Genomic DNA, 23,770 nt, shown 5'->3' with positions numbered 1-23,770 from the left:
CCCCTGGCAGACAACGGCCTCACTCTTTTGAGAGTCAGCCCCAGGCACTGAGGATAGCTCAGCTGATTCAAGCATTGACCCTAGACAGGGGTTGCGGGTGGATCCTGGCTGGGGAGCATGCGGGACTCCGTCTACCTCCCCTCTTCTCACTTAAACAAAACAAAAAACTCATTGTCTGTGTTTACATGCAACCCACGCTCACCACACTGTCCCTTCGCCCATGACTGGAACCACCAGAAGACGCAATGCTTGCGGTGTCATCGTTGATCAACTATAAACATTAAAAGCAGATAATGAAAAACATGCGACTTCACTACAGGCCCTCCGAGGCTGTGAGGACACGGAGGGAGGTTCGGAGGGAGGTTCGGAGGGAGGTTCGGAGGGAGGTTCGGGGAGCAGGCAAACACTCTGTGTGAGCAGAACAATTGGCACCACCCCTTGTGCGCCATTAAACAGGAAAGCAGTTTCAAGGTAGAATGAACTATCCTTCAAAATCAAAAGACATTTCCAAAAAGTACAAACAATAAAATAGTACTTTATCTTCTATTTAAGTTAAAGAAAATGGAGGGAGAGCATGTGTTAACCAGCCAAAACCAGCTTTCATGCTTTTTAAACCTCTAAGCCCTCTGGGATCAAATTAGGGTCAAAAATATATTTAATGTTTTAGTTTGAGAAATTTAAAAAATATTCTAAACTGAAATAATGTAAGTCAAGACAGAATTTCCTACCAGTATTACACTGACATGATGATTCCTATTTTCCTCTATTCATTATCATCCAACTAGTGGAGACATTTCTATCCTTACCCTACAGTTTTCTTCCTGTTCACCAGCAGTACAAGACTCATCTGCAGTATGTAGTTTATCTCCATTCTGACATCACTAAGAAGTCATTCTGGTATCACTAAGATAATAACTTTGAACCCAACTTGCAAATGAAATAACATCTAGCCCAGGGGTCCCAAACTTTTTACACAGGGGCCAGTTCACTGTCCCTCAGACCATTGGAGGGCCAGACTATAAAAAAAAAACTATGGCCCTGGCCGGTTGGCTCAGCGGTAAAGCGTCGGCCTGGCGTGCGGGGGACCCAGGTTCGATTCCCGGCCAGGGCACACAGGAGAAGCGCCCATCTGCTTCTCCACCCCTCCCCCTCTCCTTCCTCTCTGTCTCTCTCTTCCCCTCCCGCAGTGAGGCTCCATTGGAGCAAAGATGGCCTGGGCGCTGGGGATGGCTCCTTGGCCTCTGCCCCAGGCACTAGAGTGGCTCTGGTCGTAGCAGAGCAACGCCCGGAGGGGCAGAGCATCGCCCCCTGGTGGGCAGAGCGACGCCCCTGGTGGGCGTGCCAGGTGGATCCCGGTCAGGCGCATGCGGGAGTCTGTCTGACTGTCTCTCCCCATTTCCAGCTTCAGAAAAATACAAAAAAAAAAAAAAAAAAGAAAGGAAAAAAAAAACTATGAACAAATCCCTATGCACACTGCACATATCTTATTTTAAAGTAAAAAAATAAAACGGGAACAAATACAATATTTAAAATAAAGAACAAGTAAATTTAAATCAACAAACTGACCAGTATTTCAAGGGGAACTATGCTCCTCTCACTGACCACTAATGAAAGAGGTGCCCCTTCCGGAAGTGCAGCAGGGGGCCGAATAAATGGCCTCAGGGGCCGCATGCGGCCCGCGGGCCGTAGTTTGGGGAACCCTGATCTAGCCAGTGCACAAGGACAAGATTCTACACTTGACTGAAAACACATTACAATAATTTTGTTTGCAAGAGGCCATCATACTGGGGGGACATTAAAAATGTTACCAGGCCCTAGAACTGGAATTTTGTTAGCTAATGGGCGAGTTAAAATTGTACTTCCTCCTCATGTGAAAAAGCTTTTATCTCCTTAATCATCCCTGAGTAATTTTTCGAGTATAGGAGTGGAATTCTTGAGAAGTGCCACTTGAAGTGTCAGAAGGGCTGACCCAAACATTTATGTAAAAGAAAACCCACAGAGCTCACCTACTCCACTCAACAAGGTAACCTGCGGTGCCCATTAAGAAATTGCTTTAGTAATTTCTCCAATTTTGACATTGTCAAGAATAACAAGGAAGCTCCTAAAGTCATAATCTGCTATTGGAATTGTAAATTAGTACAGTCTTTTTGGTGGGAAATATGACAGTATACATAATTTAAATGTGTCTCTTTTATCTGGGCCTTTTCATGATTAGCTATTTAACGTGCAGATCCACTCACAGAAGTATACAAAAATATACCTGTTTAAGAAAGTTCATTGTAAAAAGGAAAAAATAATGTTCATTATACAAGTATAGTACCAAAAATCTAACAGCCTGAATGTCTATCATTAGAAAAGTGATTTTTATAATGTACAATCCATGCACTAATGGTAATATATCGCCATTAAAAAGAATGTGCTGCCTGACCAGGTGGTGGCGCAGTGGATAGAGCGTCGGACTGGGATGCGGAAGGACCCAAGGTTCCAGACCCCGAGGTCTCCAGCTTGAGCATGGGCTCATCTGGCTTGAGCAAAGAGCTCACCAGCTTGGACCCAAAGTCACTGGCTCCAGCAGGGGGTTACTCGGTCTGCTGAAGGCCCATGGTCAAGGCACATGTGAGAAAGCAATCAATGAACAACTAAGAAGTCACAACGTGCAACGAGAAACTGATGATTGATGCTTCTCATCTCTCTCCGTTCCTGTCTGTCTGTCCCTGTCTATCTCTGCCTCTGTAAAAAAAAAAAAAAAAAATGTGCTGACATAAAACTAAAACTAAATCTAAGAAGTATTCAGTGGGAAAAGTAAGGAATGTGGGTTACATTTTAAAAACCTTTTAAATGTCAAAAAAAAGAGAATGAAATAAATCTTTATGTACTAACACAAAAAGATACTTTAAGTGAAGAAAACAAGTGAAGAGGCCCTGGCCGGTTGGCTCAGTGGTAGAGCGTTGGCCTGGCGTGCGGGAGTCCTGGGTTCGATTCCCGGCCAGGGCACACAGGAGAAGCGCCCATCTGCTTCTCCACCCCTCCCTCTCTCCTTCCTCTCTGTCTCTCTCTTCCCCTCCCGCAGCCAAGGCTCCACTAGAGCCATGTTGGCCTGGGCGCTGAGGATGGCTCTGTAGCCTCTGCCTCAGGCGCTAGAATGGCTCTGGTTGCAACAGAGCATCGCCCCCTGGTGGGCGTGCCAGGTGGATCCCAGTCAGGCGTATGCGGGAGTCTGTCTGACCACCTCCCTGCTTCTAACTTCAGAAAAATACAAAAAAAAACCAAAAAAAAACCAGGTGAAGAGTAGCATGTATTAGTCCATATACATACCATTCAAATATAGGACACTCATGTGCATGAAATGTCTGAAAGGACATACAAATTCCGAAACTGCATTTGAGAAATGGAAATTGGGGGGAATGGTAAGCGGACTTTCACATAGGGCTCTCCTTAAACTAATATTACTTTTATAAATAAAAAAATAGTTTTAATACTCCAGAAAGATTAGATGATTAGAATTATCTCAGTTTTGCCAATTATGTGCAATTTAAAAGTTGACTGGTTCTATGTCTTTTCCCACTCCTCAGATTAAAGTGCTGGTGAGCAAATACTGAATGGCTCAATGCAGCAAACAGAGGGCAAGGAGAACACAGGGTGGCCGACTCAGACACCGCACTATGACCGCTGCAGGGACAAGAAGTTTCACACAAATGACAACCACAAATTTTTTAAAATTCTAATGACACTGATTCCAGACTCATTTAAGAAATTACATGCTAACTCGCATTAACATAGAAACCACCAATTTGGACAGATTAGTACCTGGGTTTGTGCACTGAAGGAAAACGACAATCCATGCACAAGAGAGTGAAACACTCCACATCCTCAATTCTAAACTGTGAGTGCAGATTAATCAACCACCCAAGGCTTCTCTAAAGCATGCAAAGGGGCTAAACAGCTCACCACAGGACTGCTTCGGGCTGAACTTGTTCTTGATGAGTAATAACTGTATTCAGATGGCTATAAAGTTTCCAAGAAGAAAGGTTTTATAATGATCAGCTCCTTGTCCTGCTGGGAATGTGTTAGTGACCTTGGATCTAACCAGCTCCTGGCTCCCAGGGTTAAGGTAACTGATTCCCGGGTCTAGAATTCCACCTCACTCCCACCCTCAAGATCCCCAGCCCGCAGTGGGAGGGACAGGGTGCCCTGAGAAGCACTACTCCCATCCTCTGAGGGACTAATGAACAAGAGCTCTCTCTATTCATATCCCTCATACTTCAAGCTATGATTTTGTGAGAGTCACAATCGGCTAGCTGAATGGCTCATAGCTTGTAGAGTAATTACAGGTCAGGTTAAATGACCTTTTCTTTGTAGGTAAACTGTGCCCACCTACACATCCCCCTGGTTAGACTTACAGTTCGAGAACCATAGGGATTATATAATCCACCGTCATACACTGACACCTAAAGAACAAAGGAAATACCATTCATGTATTCAGCATCAAAGTTATTTTGAAAATGTCCTAACTTCTTTACAGTACTCAGTTCCAAAAGGTTTTTTTTTTTTTTTTTTTTTTTTTATTCATTTTAGAGGGGGGGGGGGAGCTGGAAGCATCAACTCCCATATGTGCCTTGACCAGGCAAGCCCAGGGTTTCAAACCGGCGACCTCAGCATTTCCAGGTCGATGCTTTATCCACTGCGCCACCAAAGGTCAGGCCCAGTTCCAAAAGTTTTTAAGAACAGTGTAAGTGTACAGCCTTCCAAGGTGAAGACTGTGAAGGTGGTAACACTCATTTATATGCATAATTTCCTGCATCGGTCTCATTAAAACTTCAAGCTCACACTTCATTGAAAAAGCACACTGGTTAGAGTATTTCCTTTAATCATCATGTTATAAAATTAGGAGAACCAACATTTATGAATTTATTCTCTCAAAAGAGGAAATAGAACAGAAAAAGTATGTGAGGCACAAAGCACTCTGCCCGCTGTCACAATGAAATGAAGCTATAAATCCTCAGGTTCCCAGTCCACTAGAACAGGCCACAACTGCAAACAACAGTTTAAAAGCAATCAACTCATAATTCGCATATTACAAAGAGCTATTGTTCTGCGTTCTGGTCAGCTTGCTTTATTAGAGCTTCGTATTAATGTGGCCAAGACCACAGCTGTCCCAAAGAAAAATATGGCATCCCAAGCACGGACAGCCATCTCACAAAAGTAGGCACGTGAGTGGAACCCATGCAAGTCTCTCTTCTCTATAAGAAACCAATTCTAAGCAAGAGCTTACCGAAGTATCTACCTTTGTGAAGAGAATATGCTTATTTTTACTCCCCTAAAGCTTTATATTTTAAGCAAAAGCAGCACACTCTGCAGGGCACACTGCAGTAAAGCCACGTGTCCTTGACTATTTTGGAGGAAAATTGTCAAGCCAGAGTCAGCAGCACGACAGAGGCCCTACCAAGAGCATACACATCGGAAGAGGAAAATACAAACCAGGCTGGTACTCCTCAGCAGACCAGAATCTGCCGTGCGGAAGGCCTATGAAAAAAGCACATGATTTACCCAAAGAACAGAGGCTGGTAGCTTTGAAGGCAACACACGCCTTAAAAAGTACTAACCCTGGTACTCTTAGATGTCGCCAGAGGGTCACTGTACAGGGAAGAAGACTGCTAAAAACAAAAACAAAATGAAACAAAACAATTAAGGGGAGGCGGGAGGAGAAAGAGGAGGAGGAGGAGGAGGAGGAGGATGAGGAGGGAGAGGGGAGGGAGGAAGGGAGGGAAAGAAGATGGGAGAAAGGGAAGGAGAGAGAGGGAGAGAGAATGGATTGGTCACAACATCATGCCAGCAGAAATAGCACTCCATACTTCATTAGCAACTACTGAGACTTAAGGCACTCAATGAATAAAGTGAGAAAAATTTAATCGTTAGAAATCTTTTTAAATGTCAATTTTAAGGGATAAGAAAGATAAACACTGGGAATAGTCTTCTATGACTGTTTAAGCCCCACAGGTCTTTGAACATTAACATTAGAAGATGGGACAGCCACCTAAGACAAGCCTCAGGAAGAGAGAGGGCCATGGCACAGAGAGTGACAGTGGCCACGTTCAGTCACTAGCAGCTCCTGTGATATTTTCTGTAACTGCATGACACGCCCCAAATGGCCTTAGCCTTATTATTGGGGAACCAGAGAAATGAGCTCTGAGTTCTCTTTATAAATACTCTTCCAAGCATTTAGAAAAGATCTATAAAACCTGTATTTCAAAACAAGCCGTGGACAAAGTGTCGTAGTTTAATTAGATAACTGTACTTGTCACAATGAATCCACCCACTAGCAAGGCACAGCACTTCAAAAAAAGGAATTACAGTTCTCTTTTCCTGATGACATTTGAAGACACAAATTTTCAGTTCTTTTTTACCAAGGCTAATCAGACATGGAAAATAAGAGTAAGTTGCGTGTACAACTTTTGACAACTAAATTATTTTAAATGTGCTGTGTACCATATATTTAATGTGTTTTAAATGTATGGTGTGCCCAATGCCTTACATTGAAAAACAAAGATTCTAACTAACATTTGAACAAATAATTATATTCTTCCCATTCTACTGACAATGTAAATTTTTACATGTAAGCTCTTACTAAAAAGGCATCCACATGACGTGTACTGATTCCTACAGCTTATTCAGAAATGCATCCCCCAAAAGACGAACTGATGGACAGATGGATGGAGGGACAGATACTCAGATATTTCTATGATATAGGAAATAGAATAAAATGTTAGTTGTAGAATCTAAATGGCAGTTACTAAGTGGTTACTACACAATCTTTGAACTTTTTCATATGTGAAATATTTTCCATTAGAAAGAAAGTGGTACTCATTTGTAAGCATGGTGATTCAATAGTTCCACTGTTTAAATTACACTCAGACCTACTATATGAACTTAGTTACCGCAGACTAGTATCATACACATAGCCATTCACAGATTAGTTTTAACTAGTCAGAAGGCAAAACAGGAGATCAGAAATCTGTTAAAGTTGTATAAAACACACAAAGCCAACGAAACTTAGGACAAACCCGAGTGTAGTAGGCAGAGCTGGGCTTGCTATGTCTAAGACTGCTATAGTTTCTCTGGTCAAAGTAGAGGCCACTCTGCAAAAACCAAATTAAATACATTTTTCTTAAGTTAAATGTTGCTAATTAACAATATACAAAGGCAAAATCTGATATTGCCAAACCTCTTCATCTCCAAAACAATGACTTTAGGTTTAACTGTTTACAGACCAAGTACTTACTAATTTTTACTTTAAAGACAACAGTATAAACTGTCAGGCAAAATAGAATGGAAATAATAAGTGATTTATTCTCATGTCATATTTAGGAATGTCCTTGAAAACTCCAGGACAGCTAATAATTACCACTTTTATATAAATACATTTGGCAATGCCACAGATATCATTAAAGTAATTTTTTTCAAACTTATCCTGGTCCTATTATTTGTCAAAATAAACTGATCAACTTAAATTAACAGAGAAAGAGAGATAAAGAGAGCACACTAAATATGGTTTGCTCTGAAATATCTATATGGTGGTTCACTTTCAACACACTGAACAAAACACTCATTTTATGTACTGTGGTTACTTGAGGGTAAGAAAATTCTCTACCTTCCTCAGCCATCTTTTTACCCAACATTAGGGAAATTTAGGCAACCCCTGACCAAAAGACTCCTTCTCCACGGGTGACAACAGGGACATCCCTACTCCTACCTCATCTCTACCACTTCTGGCCCTGCCTTTCTGTACCACACCCCCATGAAGGCACCATGAGTCACCTCTCCCCAGAGTTCTCAATACTCAACTCGCCAGGGTTTCTCACTAAAGTCCTCTCCATTGTATTCTCTGCTCCCTCCTTCCTGCCAGCCACGGTCTCCTGGCCCTCTCTGTGCCCCAGCAATGGTCAGAGCAGGGAACTGGGAACTCCACTTCCTCTGCTGGCACTGGGGCAGCCTAACAGAAAAGAGGTGTTCCTAGCACCCGAAATGGGCATTCTGGACACACTTCCCCCCACAGAAATGCTGTTAAGCAAGGTGGCTGGAATGGAGAGCACTATTAGTTCTGCAATTTAATCACATTTTAAGTTAATGAGTTTTCTACAAGACGGCATGGGAACTCTGCTATCATATGCTTTATTGTTTCTACCAGAAAATTCACCCCAAGTACCCAAATTCTGACCAACAAACGTTCAGAATGAAACCTATTTGTGAGTTTGGTACTGCCTATAACACCAAAATTAAATCAATTTTAATTTCTAAAATAAGAATAGAAATCTCAATAAACCTATTACTGAGGTATATTCCAAAGGACAGACTATAAATGAAAATATATTGTTAATGAACTTCTTGTGACACCTTCCTAACTCTAGCCCCTGGGGTTAGTATATATTAACTTGATATTAAATCTTATAAATGAAAACAATTATTTTGAAATAAGGTTCTGATAAATCAGGTTTCAGTGTATTATCAAATTTCAACAATGCCTTAGAAGCACACCAGGACAGGTTGCAGTTTTTAAGGTCCCTAACAGTGATCAGTGAATTTTACAGCAGCACAACACACTGTGACAGGAGACACAGCAGAACTAACCAGTGGGTCTTTATGAGAACCAGAAGATCTCTTCTTCATTCCGTAAGAGTGACTGTAAGAATGATTCTGGAAGTAAATTTTTGAAGTTAAATCTCTGAAGATTAATGATCATACAGTGAAGTTTGAAAAATAATTTAGTAAAATTATAGACAGAAAGGTCCACACGAGATGCAGAGTAATCTACATGCACTCTAAATTCCATCTGTTAATACATGATTCACTGCATCGCCTGGCTCAGATACACCACCTCTCCACACAACGCGTCTCCCCCTCCTCCCCCCATGCCTCACAGCTCAGTGACTGGCTGAGAAAAGCTCCAACACTATTAAGACACAGAGCTGGGCCGGATAACTGTGATGCCCTTCAACCCTCACGTCACTTGAGTCCATCCATCTTTATAAAGGAACGGGTGACAAGAATCCTTCCTTGGGGGTGGAAAGAGACTTTGCATGGGGCCTAGGGGGCACGATGCATTGGGTAGAAGGTGTTATATTGAGTGAGACACTTAAAATCATGTCAACACAAGAAATTAAAAATTAAAAATAAAAGACTCCTTCTTTGGACCAACAAAAACAAGACGGAGATAACAAAGAACGTATTACACTGCCCTTAGACAGTACTCTTAACCCAAGTGAGTGGTCCCAAGGCATGTACGGCTCAGGAAGAAAGAGCCAGGGGGTATGGTGATCCCGCGTAGCAGTGGCATTATTAGACAATAACCTCATGAGTCCTTTGAAGACAGCACTGTCTCGACACATAACTTCTCCAAGGAGTACAGAGCCAACAGTGTATGCAGAAATAAAGAACAGCAATGGTACTGTCAGGTCAACTGGTAGACAAGAACCCTAATCTAGGTGTGTACCGCTTGCCCGAGATGAGGAAGTACAGCTAGAAGTGTCCTACCTGTCAACAGCAGTCCACGCTAACACACCTACTGCCCTGCACAGCTAGATGCTGAACCAATAATTATACAGTCAGTTCTCTTTTTTTCTTTTGAGTACATAAATATTTCCTTTTATACATTACCCCCGGTCCTTTTAAGAGATATTCTATATGTCTAGAAACTCAGACAATCTATTGACATGATATTAACTCAAGAGAAACATGTTATAGCTTAAATTCCTTGACTAAAATATCATGCCATAAAAAACAAACCAAATCAAGCAAAAATGAATGGACACAACTGATGTTTCAGGAGTCATCTGTCACTACTGTCTTCTGTTCAGCAGCTTCACATGTACTAGCTCGTGACCCCTAACATTAAACACGGGAAGCCTGTGCTGCCCTAGTTAAATGTGTATCAGAACCCTGCTACAAACATGTGTCCCAGGGCAATGAGTGTACATCAGCTGGGCGGGTCATCATTTTAAGAAAAAATACTTCCATCTTAGTCCTGAAGAGGGAAAGAAATCATTTTTATCTGATCCTAAAATTCTGAAAGAAAAAGTTATTCAAATGTTAATTATGCCACAATTACAAAACAATCATTTCTGCTTTGTTAGTCATATGCTTTCCCTCAAACACGGCAACAAGCCTGTGACAGTTAGTCATAATCCATGATTAGCATCATCAGGTGCTTATAAAGGAAAACTACATTTAACAGAAGGTCATGCACTACATACTAATGATGAAAGTCTGGACGATCTATCCTTGAGAGGCTCATACTGGATGTCAGAAAGAGATGAAAGGTGGTTGTATTCCCAAAATCAGAAATAAAAAGAGGGAAAAAGTAACATTTGCAAGTTTTTAAAAACACAGCACTATTTTAAAAGCTCAAAATTATTAGACACAAAAGCTATTAAATATGAATTAAAGAATATTTTCCCCCACTCTTCCCCTAGTATAAGTTCTTGCTAAACTATATGCAAAATTGCATGTTCTCTTTCAAATACAGTCAATAATCAGTAATGGTGAAATGATTCCATCTCAGTACACTTTTGGCAGAAGACGGCCTAAGGAAGGCTTTAAAATGCAGGAATTAAACCTTCTGAAGTTCAAAGATTAGAACTTTTTATTATTGTGACTGTTACCACCATTTCCCATCATTTGAACAAGGCAAAAAACTACGGCATGGACAGGCAATGAGGCAAGAGCCCATAACTAATCGAGCTTACAGAAAACAATGGCAGCATCAAAACAAGGGAATTCCAGTGGACCTGTTCATGGACACATCCCTGAAAAACTTCCCTCAAGAACCTTCCCTAGTAAAAATGCTGAACCAAACTAGAAAGTTAGTAAGCGCACAGTATACATACAATGTGGCATTAAATATAAATCAAAGAAAAATACATAAAATGTATAAGATCAGACAACCATACTTCAGGTAGGGGCTTTAAGAAAATAAGACAATGTATCACCACATTTCAGAAGCAAGAATCTGAATTAAATAGTAACTACTTAGATTCGTGGTTTCCTACCATTAGTTTAAGCATTCTAGTTTATATTTTTAAGCAATTTTATCCAGAAAAGCAATGTATAAAACAAATAAAAGCAATGAATAAGTTCCTCAGATACTTCAGTAAACAGATCTTTCTTTTGCAACTCTTAATACCCAGTTAGGACTTAAGGAACAATATTCAAAATCTGATCTCAAATAACGTTTTCCTAAGTGAAAGCTAAAACTAATTAGTAGGTCAAAAATTAATTTATGGGTTCGACTCGTTTTTTTAAAAAATGAAATAGAAAGCAGTTTATTGTGCACACTAAGAATAAATACTATTTTGTGAAATTTTTATTTCAATAATATATTTTGTATATTTATATAATATACAAACACATAGGTGCATATCTGCATGTGTATACTAGATCAGAGTGTGAAATGAGGGTGCAATTTTTAAAAGTTTAAAATAAAGTAGTAGACCAAATTGTAAATTCTAGTTTTAATAAAACATTACAATAAGAAGTCATACAAAACCAAGGCCCTCCCTTCATGCCCAACGACACAGTCATTTACAAAAAATATTAATATATATGTATTTATCTATATTTCAACAGTATGAGGCTAAGAGATACAATTTACCACTGGTATATATTCAGTGCAAATGATATTGCAATAAATACCAAAATGTATTAGAACAAAATATCTGCATTTGCATGCTCTTCTTATACTATCCTGAAGCTAACAGAACAGGTAAGCAATAAGGAGCGCTATTACATGTGTGAAAAATCTTATTTATCCAGAATTTCCTAAATTGTGTAAAGGTGTGCATTTAGTAAATGGTATGCAATGGTTAAATGTCACTGTATGATGAGTAACATTTCCCTGAAAATAAAGTTCCTTCTCAAAAGAAATTTCATATACTTCTCAGTTAACAAAATATCCTTTTTATTTAAAAAGAAAATACCACAACCAAAACATTTGTTACTCAAGCCACACATTCTAGCATATAAATTACCTCATCCTGCAGAATAGTCATGTCTTATTTCTTCTCATTCTCTCTGTAGCACCAATGACATTTGCAAAAGGCACAGGATTTAACAAGCTGAACTGAAATTAACCTATTTCAATTTTCCCTTTCCAAAATATAACAAAGAGTTCAGCTGGTTCAAAGAGATTGCTGAATATATCTGGTAGGGAAATCCAAAGCTTGGATACTCCAATTGCTATTAGTTCAACTGGTTAAAAAAAAAAAAGAAACCCCCTCCAAAAAGTGAAAGTTGGTATATTTATGTTGTTTAATAACATAATTCACAAAGGAGGGAAATGTCACAAGGAGGGAAAATGGAAAAATATGAAGGGCTCTAGCTAAAGCATTTCAAATCTGCTATTAATCTATCACAAAGTGTTAACGCGAGATGCTTGTCTGAAGATTTTCATTTGGAAAAATAAAAAATCAAAAGAAAGTACAGCAAACAGGTTGAAGAAACAAAGTTCAGTAAGTGCTCATTTCTATTAGAATGTACAGTATCTACTACTCAAGCCCCCGGGACTCGGGACAATCAACAGTGAATGCATAATACTACACTACCCATTTTTCTGGACTACACACCATGATGTCTTTCCTTTTAGGCGTGCTGGCTCTGCTCCAATGTGTTCCAGTTATGTCCTTCGAGGAGCTCTTCAATGGAATTGAACAGTGGAGTAGTAAATGACAAAACACAAATTGCAAACATATTAAAATAGAATTCATTAAATTATACTGAGACCATTGACATATAACCAGGAACTAACAGACACAACAGTAAAACTCTCCACCAATGAGAAATATCAATGTAGCCTTACTGCTCTGATTCAAGATCACCCCATTTTCTCATTTTGGATGTCTAGCTTATAGTCCCCTTGTATTTCAGTATATAAAGCAGTGACCACACAATTGTAGGATTTTTTAAAGGCATACTGTGTTTTAAAGCAACAGGTTTTAAAATTCTACAGTCGGGGCTTTGATTTAATCCTCCCTCCCCAAACCTACCATTCACGGTCTTGAACTATCTTTGCTCTTTTTATTTTTATACAGCATTCTATAGCATTGACACTATTTCCAGCCCAAACAGCTTCTGGCAGGCCACCTTTCAAGAAGGTGGTACCTGAAAGTTAACTGGAAACATCAAAGTCCTAAGAATGCAGCATAAAAAACCACATCTCCTTCACAGCCACGCCCTGCTAATGTTCACACATCAAATACAAGGTCCAAAGTGTTAGACTTTACCAAAACCCCCAAATTATAAGCAAATCCAATAAAATTTAGGTCAGCATTTTAGACCATCACATTTATTTTTACAGAGAACAAAAATTGTCTACATTTTCAGCTTAATGTAGATGGAAAAGTTAATTTAAAAAGCAAATAATATGATGAAAACTTAGAACTCTCAATATTATCTAGTTCAAAGAAAAAAGCATCAACTCATCTCAGTTATATTTCTTTTAAACAATGTTATCAATGAGCCAGCAGACTTATTTCCAGGAAAGTCTAAATATTTAAAATGGGCTGAATGTATACTTTCACACAGTGAAGTACTAGAGTCTCCTCCAGTGTAAAATTTTTATTAAATTTAAGTTCAAGCACTAATTTTTTTTAAATATTGGGAGCTTTACTATTTCTCCCATAGTAACAAAATTTTCATAATTACCATAATGAGTACTGTAAGAATTCTAGATATATCTTAAATGTATCTAATGAAATAATTTCTAAAAAGTTAAAATCAACCATTACTTTATAGACACTCTGTATAAACAATTTCTTATTAGTTTACTTTACATTTTATTTATTGTTTGCAGATTTGTTTTAAAAGCTCCTGTTAATTAGGATGGTTTTAGCATCAAACTATATACTATAATCAAGTTTCCCTGAGGCTACATACAAATTTACAATACCCAGCTTAATAGTAATTGTGTGAAACTTCATACTATGAACATCATAATGGAAAGCAAAGAAAAAGTCAGACATTTTTAAAAAGTGGGGAGAAGAGATTATTTTCAAAGCACTAAAGACATTTACCTTCTAATCCTTTGTTGACTACCTCTTTGTATGATTCTTTTAAAAATATTTAAATATATGTATACACATACACAGATATACATGAGTGTGTGTGTAATCCATCTCCAGGGAGGATGACAAAAACTTATTATCTTAAAGTTTTTCTCCTGTAAAATCATTCTGAAGCTGCTGATTAGATTTCTGTAAAAGCTTATTAATATTCTTATAAATCTAAACTTTCATAATTAACCAAAATACAGAACTTAACATGAAAGATCATTTTTCTGATGAAACATCTGGTTGTACGTGTGTGTGTGTGTATGTATTATCAATGTGAAAATTTTAAAAATTGCACAATTCTTTAAGAGAGAGATCAGTGTCTAGGCACAATATGCAAGCCTTTAAAAGCCATTTCTCATTATCGTGATATTCCACAACGCATGTTACAAACCTGAGACATACTACAAAATGTTAATCAAAATGCTGAAGCATGATGATTTCTGCAAATATGACAAGCAGGGAAATTTTCAAATCAGTAGCTTAATTTTTCCATGTATGATAATAAAACTATAATTAGTAATCAAAATTTCAAAATATATTTTGCTTAATAATTTTAAAACTATGAAAGTAGAAAAATCTGAAAGTGAGAATCATGCAGATGTTATTCTATAAAATCAATATTTTTAGTTTGTGATTATTTTCCAAAATCAAAGGTCATTCTAAAGAAAAAGTAAAATACTTATAATAGATTAAAATATTTATGATTTTAGAATTGATTTACTTATAGCAATAATTTGAGAGAAAGCATCACTGTCCAAAGGACGGACTTTGCCAATATTCTCTATTTTTTTTTAAAAAAGGCAAAGGAACATATGAACACGGTCAGATTGCTTAGGCAATGTGCTGCAGAAAGCTCAGAGAGGCAAGCTTCGCTATTGTGGAAACAACTGAAAATACCAACCCTGTGACTGCCAAGACTTCGAATGGACAATGCATCCTCAACTCCCTGATAAAAATAAAAACACAAGTTTGTGAGTGACTACATTAAATTAACGAGAAAAGTATTAGAGGCAGTTTATAGGTTATTACAAACCAGATAAGGACGATGATGACTGGACCGGTGGGAGTACCTGGCCCTTTCTGAATCTTCCTGGGAAAGGAGAAAGTACATGGAGAATTAATTCCTGAGCAGAGGGCTGTCTATCAGAACAACTCAGTGAAGAACAGTCAGTCAGGAGCACAGCGCATCTTCCTCACGGCAAGCAGGTATGGACATCTCGGTTTCAAAAGCTGAGTTTGGGCAGCCACATGCTTCAGTTGGAAAGAAAGTAAAAATAATCTATAGATAGATGATAGATAGATATATAGATAGATAGATAGACAGACAACAGACACAAGGATAACAATTAAAAAGTATACTTAAACAGAAATTGAGTTTAGCATTAAAAGTAAACTTTTCTCTTTTTTTATTGTGAATGTTAGTTTATGCAAGACAAAAAGAAATGTTTGCTCTATTACAGATGTATTAAGGAGTGTTTTGTTTTTAGAAGAGTTTGGTTATAATTTTCTGCTCACTGAAAACAATTTTTCTCCTTCACCACTTTAACTGGAAAAAAAAAACCTAAATGAAATAGCCCCTGACTGTGTACTATTAACTTATTAGAATTGGATAAATATTTTAGAGTTGGAAAAGTTAAAAAGAGTTATGCCTTAGAAATATTGCAAAGAAAATTGACCACAACCTAAGAGTTGACTAAATTAAATGCAATTCTAAACTTTTCCACATTCAGCTATTAGCACTGGAACATTAAGTCCTGAATCATGTGAAATCAAATGACTAGTTCCTAAACCTAACCAACTGAAACAATAAGAAATGTCTGATCTTTCAGATTTTCCAAGTCCAAAATATTAAAGTGATTTGCATTGACTGAGAATCTACACTCAGCTGGTCCAAATGGGGTCACAGTTGATGACAGCGATGAAATCAATACCTCAAATACCCCATGACCATACAGCATGATTATTATACAGGCAGAACAAACGGATGTAGCAATGCCTGATGACTCATTTCAAAGAAGAAATAGTAATTCAACTAAAACACCACAATGAATGCCTTATTTTGGTTATGATTTTGAGTCTAATTCCAAAAAACTCTTGTCGTCTGCTGTGTGCATTGACACATTTGATCTATCTGTTCAGAAGTCTATTTAAAAGGACCAGTATAATTCAAGGAGTCAATATCCCCTTCCCCAATAAGGTGTTCTGATCTTTAGGAATTAATCAATGATTTACATTTCCAATACATAATAGATACATGTAATCTGCAGGAAGCCAAGCAAACTTCTTCCCTTTGTTTGATTATCAGCTGGTACCATAACAGTTTTAGGGGCATGTATGTTAGCCCAGCAGGGTAAGTTTATTAAGTGGTGACCAGTTCTAGGCCAGTTAACTTGGTCAGATTAAAAAAGACTTGTGCTACAAAGGCAGGTTAATTTTACATGTCCCCTCCTAGTATTATATGGGGTACTAGAGTGACAGACATGGTTAAATGTTCAGGGATTCATTATAAAATGAATAAAAATGTTCTTTTATTCATTTTATCCTTTCTTTTCATTCCACCTATCACACAACAGCACTTTTTAAAAACCTACCTCTAAAGAGTACATCCCATTAAAGATGCAACAAAGATAAATGAATTTAATTTTAGAACTATAATACATGAAAGAAGAAATTAAACTAATATTTGCATGGAAAATTTGCAGCCAAAAGTGATTTCTTTTATTCACTAAAAACATTCTAATGCATGATTAGTAATATTAATCAGGTTACATGCAGAAGACACTTAACAGATTCCACTCCAAAGTAATCAAACATCTTTTGTCTCACTTTTCTAAAAGATCACAGTGTGAAGTATGACTAAGTTTTAAATTTATAGGTCACTACAGTCATAAACATTTTAATTCTTATTATGCCCTAAAATGCTGCTACAGAAGGGATTTGCTTATGAAAGTGTGCTGACTTAGCAGCAATTAGACAGTGCTTCTAACCCATTAAGAATCACACACTCCTTTGTGTATCTGCTGATAAAACTACCCATGGGAATGTCACATTAAAAAAAAAAATTATATATATATATATATATATATATATATATATATATATATATATATATCTCCCCCTGGCTGGCTGGCTCAGTGGCAGAGCATTGGCCTGGCATGTGGAAGTCCCGGGTTCAATTCCCAGCCAGAGCACACAGGAGAAGCACCCATCTGCTTCTCCACCCTTCCCCCCCTCTCCTTCCTCTCTGTCTCTCTCTTCCCCTCCCGTAGCCAAGGCTCCATTGGAGCAAAGTTAGCCCAGGCACTGAGGATGGCTCTGTGGCCTCCACCTCAGGTGCTAGAATGGCTCCAGTTACAATGGAGCAATGCCCCAGACGAGCAGAGCATCGCCCCCAAATGGGCTTGCCAGGTGGATCCCAGTCGGGCGCATGCAGGAGTCTGTCTCTCTGCTTTCCCTCTCACTTCGGGGGGATATATATATATATATATATATATATATATATATATATATATATATATATATTTTTCTGTGTGAGATTTTAAGGCTTCATACCCTGTCAGCAAGCTTATTCACATACCAAGTTAAGAACCCCTGGAATAGGAGGAGATAACTGGGGAGCTCATGAACACTGAAAAAAGGGTTCAAATTTAGGCATGATTCACAGCAACTAAGATGTACTGGTTCTCAATTTGCTTTTATAGTTAACAAATTCAGAGGTGGTGGTAGAAGATTTAAAAAGGAAATGAGAGAACTAGAAAAAAATTAAGAGTAATTTTCAGAGGAGATGAAAGAATGATTTGGTTCATCTCTCAGTAAAGACTCTGCTAACTTAGTTTCTAAAAAAAAGAGAGAGAAAAAGGAAGAGGAGAGGGCAAGGGGGAGAGAGGAGGAGACACTGAGAGGGGACAAATTTAAAGGAGAGAAAAACAAACCCACAGAAGGAAAACATACTCATTAACTCAATCTTTCTTGGTCAGGAGTACTCCTGAGAGGCAAGGCTGTAGTGTAGACTACAACAGAAATGGCTGAACTACAAGTACACATTTGGTCCACCATAGACAGAAGAGAGACTCTCTGACCTTTAGGTTCAAACATGCCAAACACTCCTACTTTGCAAACTATTAGTCAATGTTTTACTTCAAGATTGCATTATTTCAGCAACTGATCACAACATGCAGGACAGGCAATCCTGGCCTACCAGCCACTTGTGAATCTGTCCCCACTTTCGATCAAAGGAATGATGAGAATGCTAAAAATGCAAAAGTTTCATAAACTGAAGAGTTTCCAAATTACTACATTCTCTGAAAAGTCTTAATCATATACATTTGCCCTGAAGAACAATGACTGTTGATGCAAAGTAAGTTACACATTCAAAATACAGAAAAAATTACTAAGCTAAATGCTCATTATAAATAGAACTTATATTTAATAATTATCTCCTTATAATTTATAATTTTAGGAGTATAAAATGCATTACAACATTTTCATTTCAAGCTAAGAACTGCGTTCATTGGTTGATCATATGAACTGATTTGCTTTTGGTTTTCAGCTTTAACAATATGGAAAATATACTTCTCTTAAACCCATTAGCAGAAGACCCACCACCAATATCAAAATAAAGTGTTTAATACTATCCTGCAGATTTTGTCCCCTTTGTACTAATAACGGCATCAGAAATATTTTTTATGGCAATTTTCAGAGCTAGGTCAATGTAAGAAGAAAAGAGTAAAAAAAGAGTATGTTTCATGCTTAAGCAGCCTAATCTTCATCTGTCTATGTTTTTTCTAATTTTGGTTCTGTTTTTCTTCCTCATGACAAAAGCATACTGAAATTTATGAACTACAGAAAAACATAAGAATAAAATAAAATCAATCACTTCCACCATAGACAAAGCAAAGTATTGATAGTAAGTACTTCTTTCTAGTGGTTTTTGACTCTATATATGGGCACAAGGTGTTATAACACAAAATTGGAGCTCGACAAGTCTTACAGTTTATTTGTTTGCTTTTTCATTTTCTTATGAATAATTTTTCCATTATTAAATATGCTTAAAAGCTGTAAGGCTGAATGACTTCACAGTGATTTAGTATATAGAAATAATAATTAATTAAAATTCTAGACATCTAGAACTATAGTAAATACCTTTGTCATCTCTAAGCATACTTTTAGCTAATAAGTAAAGCACTTATAATGCTATAACTTACAACACTGTCAGAGTCAGAGCTGTATGTGTTGCTGATGATGGAGGATGGGTTGTTAAAATGCGTACAACAGGTTATACTCTTCCCAGGGCTTCAAAGGGAACCAGATTTACTTCAGAAGGAAACCGGCCAAGTAGTGGTTTTCTGAGATCAGCATGAGATTAGGGTTATTCCCCATTCCCGATTACCTCTTTTTGCTGGCGTTCCAGTTCTCGCATGCGAATATCCCTTGCTTCTGCCCGGGCGGCCCGTTTTGCTGCCAGCCGCGCCTCTGCCTGCAAAGTAATATCAAGATTCAGCTTTACGGAAAAACAGCAATCACTACTGCCTCTACCCCAGCCTGGAGCATCAGGAGCAAACGGGACATGACCTTCCATGTGGGGTGGGGGGGGTGGACAAGATGTCATGTAACAGCAGTTTGACTGCCTTCACTCAGCTCCTATAAACTCATTGCTTTCTCTAGTCCCAGAGTTTCTCCTAAAATTTGGGCCCTTACCTTTAACTGCCTGCCCTGATTATACATTCAAAACATTTCACAAATTCATTAGATGTCTCTCCAAACTTGCTTTTCCCAGAATGTCTTTCCCTATCAATTCAGGCACACAAACTAGAAACACCAGAACCAGCCTCGACTTCATTCTGGGCATTGCCAATATTCATCTCCAAGTATCGTCAATTCTCCATTGCTGATTTTTTTCTCGCAAACCCATCTTGGCCTTCTTTATTCCCACTGCTTCTGCTTGTTTCAGAAACTCTTCGTATCTCTCGCTCTTTAAATTGAGATATAACTCACACACCAGCAAACTCACCACTTACAAGTATACAACTCAGTGGTTTTCAGCCTATTCACGAGGGCGCACAACTCTCACTACTATCTAACTCCAGGATATTTCCATCACTCCAGAAAGAATCCCCGTGCTCATTAGCAGTCACTCCTCATTACCCCCTCCTTCCTGCTCCTGGCAACACTAATCTACTTTCTGTCTCTACAAATTTGCCTCTTCTGACATTTCATCTAAATGAAATCATACATTAGGAACTTTTCCTCTCTTGCTTGGAAACTGTAACTGTCTCTAAATCCATCTACTTGCACCCAGAATCTGCCCTATAAGTCATCTTCTCCATGGTTACAAGATGCCTTTCAAAACACATTTCTGATCATGCCATTCTGCTCTGTAAACTTCTCCACTGTCTCCCCATTACTTATGGTGAAAGCAAAAACCTCATGGACTAGCACAAAGAGAAGGAAGAGAGAAGAAAAGCAAGCACAGAAATAAGGTTCCTCCCAGTCAGATCTCCGCCTTGTTTCCTAGTACTTGTTCCACATGTACCAGCTGCTGCCATCTGCCACCACTGCTGGACTCTGTGTATTAAGCCTCTCTTCACAGACTGCTTCCACGACAGGAGGTAGTCTCTCTTATTCTGCTACAATATTACCTTCCATGAACATCGCCCCCAGTCCCTCTTTTATAGAGTAATACTGTATGCAGCACATGCGGTTTTATTATGCTACATTGAAATTACAAGCTTCTGTCACCCCACAACACAGATGCCTCAATGTCTGCTAAGTAAACAAAAGAATTTCAAGCCGCAGGCCAAGTTTCAAGGAAATGAGACAAGGAAATAGCTTGATGCACCACATGAAACAAAAATCATCTCTCTGGTTTCTACCCTGTAGTGGTTTCCTCTGTTTTTGGCCACATCCTAACTCTGATTTTGATCTCCCCTTCTGATATCTACAGCAGTTGTTTCTTCTCATTTGTTCTATTTGTGCCTAAGTCGTAGACTAGTAAGTGATTTCGAGGTTTAAAAGGATCCACTGTGTGTAAGCAATTATTGCTACGTGCCAAAAATACACAGTAAGATAAGACATCTCTGCCCAAAAGAAGCTCACAATCTGATCGAGGGAGACAGAAACACAATGCCTATGAGGAAGGAAGCATGCAAGAGGGAGCAATTACGCTATGCCTGGCAAGGTCACAGCAGGCTTCTAAGAAGAGGAGACAGTTCAATAGTTAATACTTATTCAACTACCCAGTTTTGGCAATTTCCCAATCTACGCAACTGGCCTTTCAGTAGCAAATACCCTACCAAGTAACTGCAAACTACCAACCTCCAGCTCAAAACACCGACTGACATGACCAGAGCAATTACTCTTCTCACATCGGTTTTACGCTGGCCTCTATCCTTAAGAAACCCATACCCCACCTTCTCTTTAAAAACACTAAGCTCTGCCTTCTTTATCCCTCGGTGAGTGGGTACCACTTTCTTACTAGAGTTTGTATCTTACAGAGAAAGACTACAAGTCTAAATTATGCTTCAGCAGACAGCAAATACTTTTTTAAATTACAAAGTATCATTTTCCTGGGAAAAATTTTCAAACCTCTTTTTCTAATTTAAGAAAGCCATAGTAGTGTCATCCCAATAAATTCAATTTAAAAAATAATAAGAAAGCCACAGCAATGTGTAAAAATTCTCATTTCCATGTTTATTAGCTTTGTACTTATAGCCTCCCTTAGAAATTTATCAAGAATGCCAATTTCATTCTTCTAATGTTTGTGGCCACTTCTACACAAGATATTAAAATGAAACCTCCCTCATTAAGCCAAATAGCTCATTGGAATCTATTCTTTAATAAAACTTCTTCCACAACAAAAGGAAAAGGAGCCCAACTCCTGTGTATAAGAAAGAAAACGAAAGAACACGAACTTCGAACTTCGGAGCCACAAAAACACCCTTCACTTCCCTTTGTTATTTAGACAACATTATCAAAACACAGACGTTACTCCCCTTGGAGATGGGCTTGAAGAAGGCCACTAAACAAACTTAACAGAGATAAACAGGATTTAAAACTACTCTATCTGGTTCTTTGGAAACACTGCTACCAGATACCTGAGGCAGGGCTCATAGCAAGAGAAACAAGGAGCGAACAGTTACTCCAGACAAAACACGTGTTCTATACTTAAACTCAACAATTTCCAAACTTTTTCATCTCATGGCATACATAAACTAATTACTAAAATTCTACAGCACACCAAAATATATATATTTTTTGCCTATATGACAAAAAAAAGGGGAATGATTTTGATTCATTCACACCAGACGGCTACTGTTGTGCTGGCTGTTATCATTTTTTAATTTGATCATCTAAAGGAAAATAGGTCAGTGCCCCTGACTAAACAGTCAGGTAATGCAGGTTTTAAAACTCCTGCGGCTCACCAGTGTGCCTGCCGTGGCTCACGGGTTGTAATCCTGCTCATACTGATACATTTTTTTTCTTTCTTTTTTTTTTTTTACTCATTTTAGAGAGGAGAGACAGAGAGAGAGAGAGAGGGGGGAGAGAGAGAGAGAGAGAGAGAGAGAGAGAGAGAGAAGGGGGGAGGAGCTAGAAGCATCAACTCCCATATGTGCCTTGACCAGGCAAGCTCAGGGTTTCCAACCGGTACTGATACATTTTTAAAGAGACCAATTCTAGGACCAAATGCTAGAAGTTAACGCTAGCATTTCCCCATCAGAATATAATCACACGAAAGAGCTGCTACAGATTGAACACTTACTGCACACATATAAAATAAATGGGATGTAACAATAAAGGGCCACAAAAATGTACCTAAATTCAAAACAAAGTTGGCTAAAAAATTAAACACAGGATTACCACTGGATCCAATAATCCCACTACTGGGTACATAGGTCCAACAATTGAAAGCAGAAACTCAAACAGATATGTATATACCAACCTTCATAAGCAGCATTACTCATAATAGTCAAAAGGTTTCAGAAACAATCCAAATGTCCATCAACAGATGAATGGATAAACAAAACGAGTTATATATGTGTACGCAAAAGGGGTGCTGGAATAAATCAGAAATTCCTTACTGAGCAGGTCATGAGGGTTAGTCATGCCCCAGCCCCAGAACCTCTTCAGTGAAAGGTTTTAGAGCAAGCCCTGTCTGTTGTTCTTGCCCATCTAGGTGAACACACCTTTAAAATGCCAGAGTACTCTCAAAGGTGGGACCATGCTCGAGAGAGCACACAGTCTCGTCAGCCACCCTGTAATCCAATCCCTGCCTTGCTTCCTCCCCTCTTCCTGTAACCTTCCTTAGATGCCCTCCTTCGTTCTAAATGAATAAAAAAACTGCAAACTGTTACTCTGAGGAGCATTTGAAGTCTTGCTCCCCAGTATATGTTATTAGTTTAGACTCAAACTCTTATCAAGAGTTACTACAGGTTTGGCAGTCTTACATTGATACGTAGACACACGGAATACTATTCAGCCTCACAAAAAAGGAAATGTTGATACATGCTACATGTAAGAACATGAAAGACACATTAAGTGAAATAAGCCAGACACAAAAGACCAAATACTGTAAGATTCTTAAGAATAGCCAAGCACCATCAGGATAGAAAGTAGAACAGTGGTTGCCACTGACTGGAGGAGGAGGACATGGGGAGTGGTTATTAAAAAGGTAC

The 23,770-nt window shown here is 38.5% G+C and overlaps 1 protein-coding gene across 17 annotated transcripts in view; it reads right to left on the bottom strand.

Moving 5' to 3' along the window:
• The window catches only part of LRRFIP2 (LRR binding FLII interacting protein 2), a 110,515-nt gene that overhangs the window by 49,343 nt on the left and 37,402 nt on the right, over nucleotides 1-23,770 (bottom strand). For 5 of the 17 annotated variants that reach the window (XM_066244631.1, XM_066244637.1, XM_066244640.1 and 2 more), the window contains exons 3-15: nucleotides 19,489-19,575; nucleotides 18,298-18,348; nucleotides 15,133-15,189; nucleotides 15,001-15,045; nucleotides 12,615-12,683; nucleotides 10,248-10,289; nucleotides 8,626-8,691; nucleotides 7,062-7,136; nucleotides 5,604-5,654; nucleotides 5,479-5,523; nucleotides 4,401-4,448; nucleotides 3,949-4,005; nucleotides 203-271 (exon numbers count right to left, since the gene is read on the bottom strand). In XM_066244631.1, coding sequence (XP_066100728.1) covers nucleotides 203-271; nucleotides 3,949-4,005; nucleotides 4,401-4,448; nucleotides 5,479-5,523; nucleotides 5,604-5,654; nucleotides 7,062-7,136; nucleotides 8,626-8,691; nucleotides 10,248-10,289; nucleotides 12,615-12,683; nucleotides 15,001-15,045; nucleotides 15,133-15,189; nucleotides 18,298-18,348; nucleotides 19,489-19,575 — 762 coding nt within the window. The remainder of the gene's footprint in view (nucleotides 1-202; nucleotides 272-3,948; nucleotides 4,006-4,400; nucleotides 4,449-5,478; nucleotides 5,524-5,603; nucleotides 5,655-7,061; nucleotides 7,137-8,625; nucleotides 8,692-10,247; nucleotides 10,290-12,614; nucleotides 12,684-15,000; nucleotides 15,046-15,132; nucleotides 15,190-18,297; nucleotides 18,349-19,488; nucleotides 19,576-23,770) is intronic. The other 12 variants (XM_066244644.1, XM_066244646.1, XM_066244647.1 and 9 more) reach the window with 7 other exon arrangements.

This window comes from Saccopteryx bilineata, chromosome 10, assembly GCF_036850765.1.
Source record: "Saccopteryx bilineata isolate mSacBil1 chromosome 10, mSacBil1_pri_phased_curated, whole genome shotgun sequence".
Taxonomy (NCBI): Eukaryota; Metazoa; Chordata; class Mammalia; order Chiroptera; family Emballonuridae; genus Saccopteryx; species Saccopteryx bilineata.
Note: the sequence above shows the minus strand (reverse complement) of the source record. Positions and strands in the feature narration are given on the sequence as shown.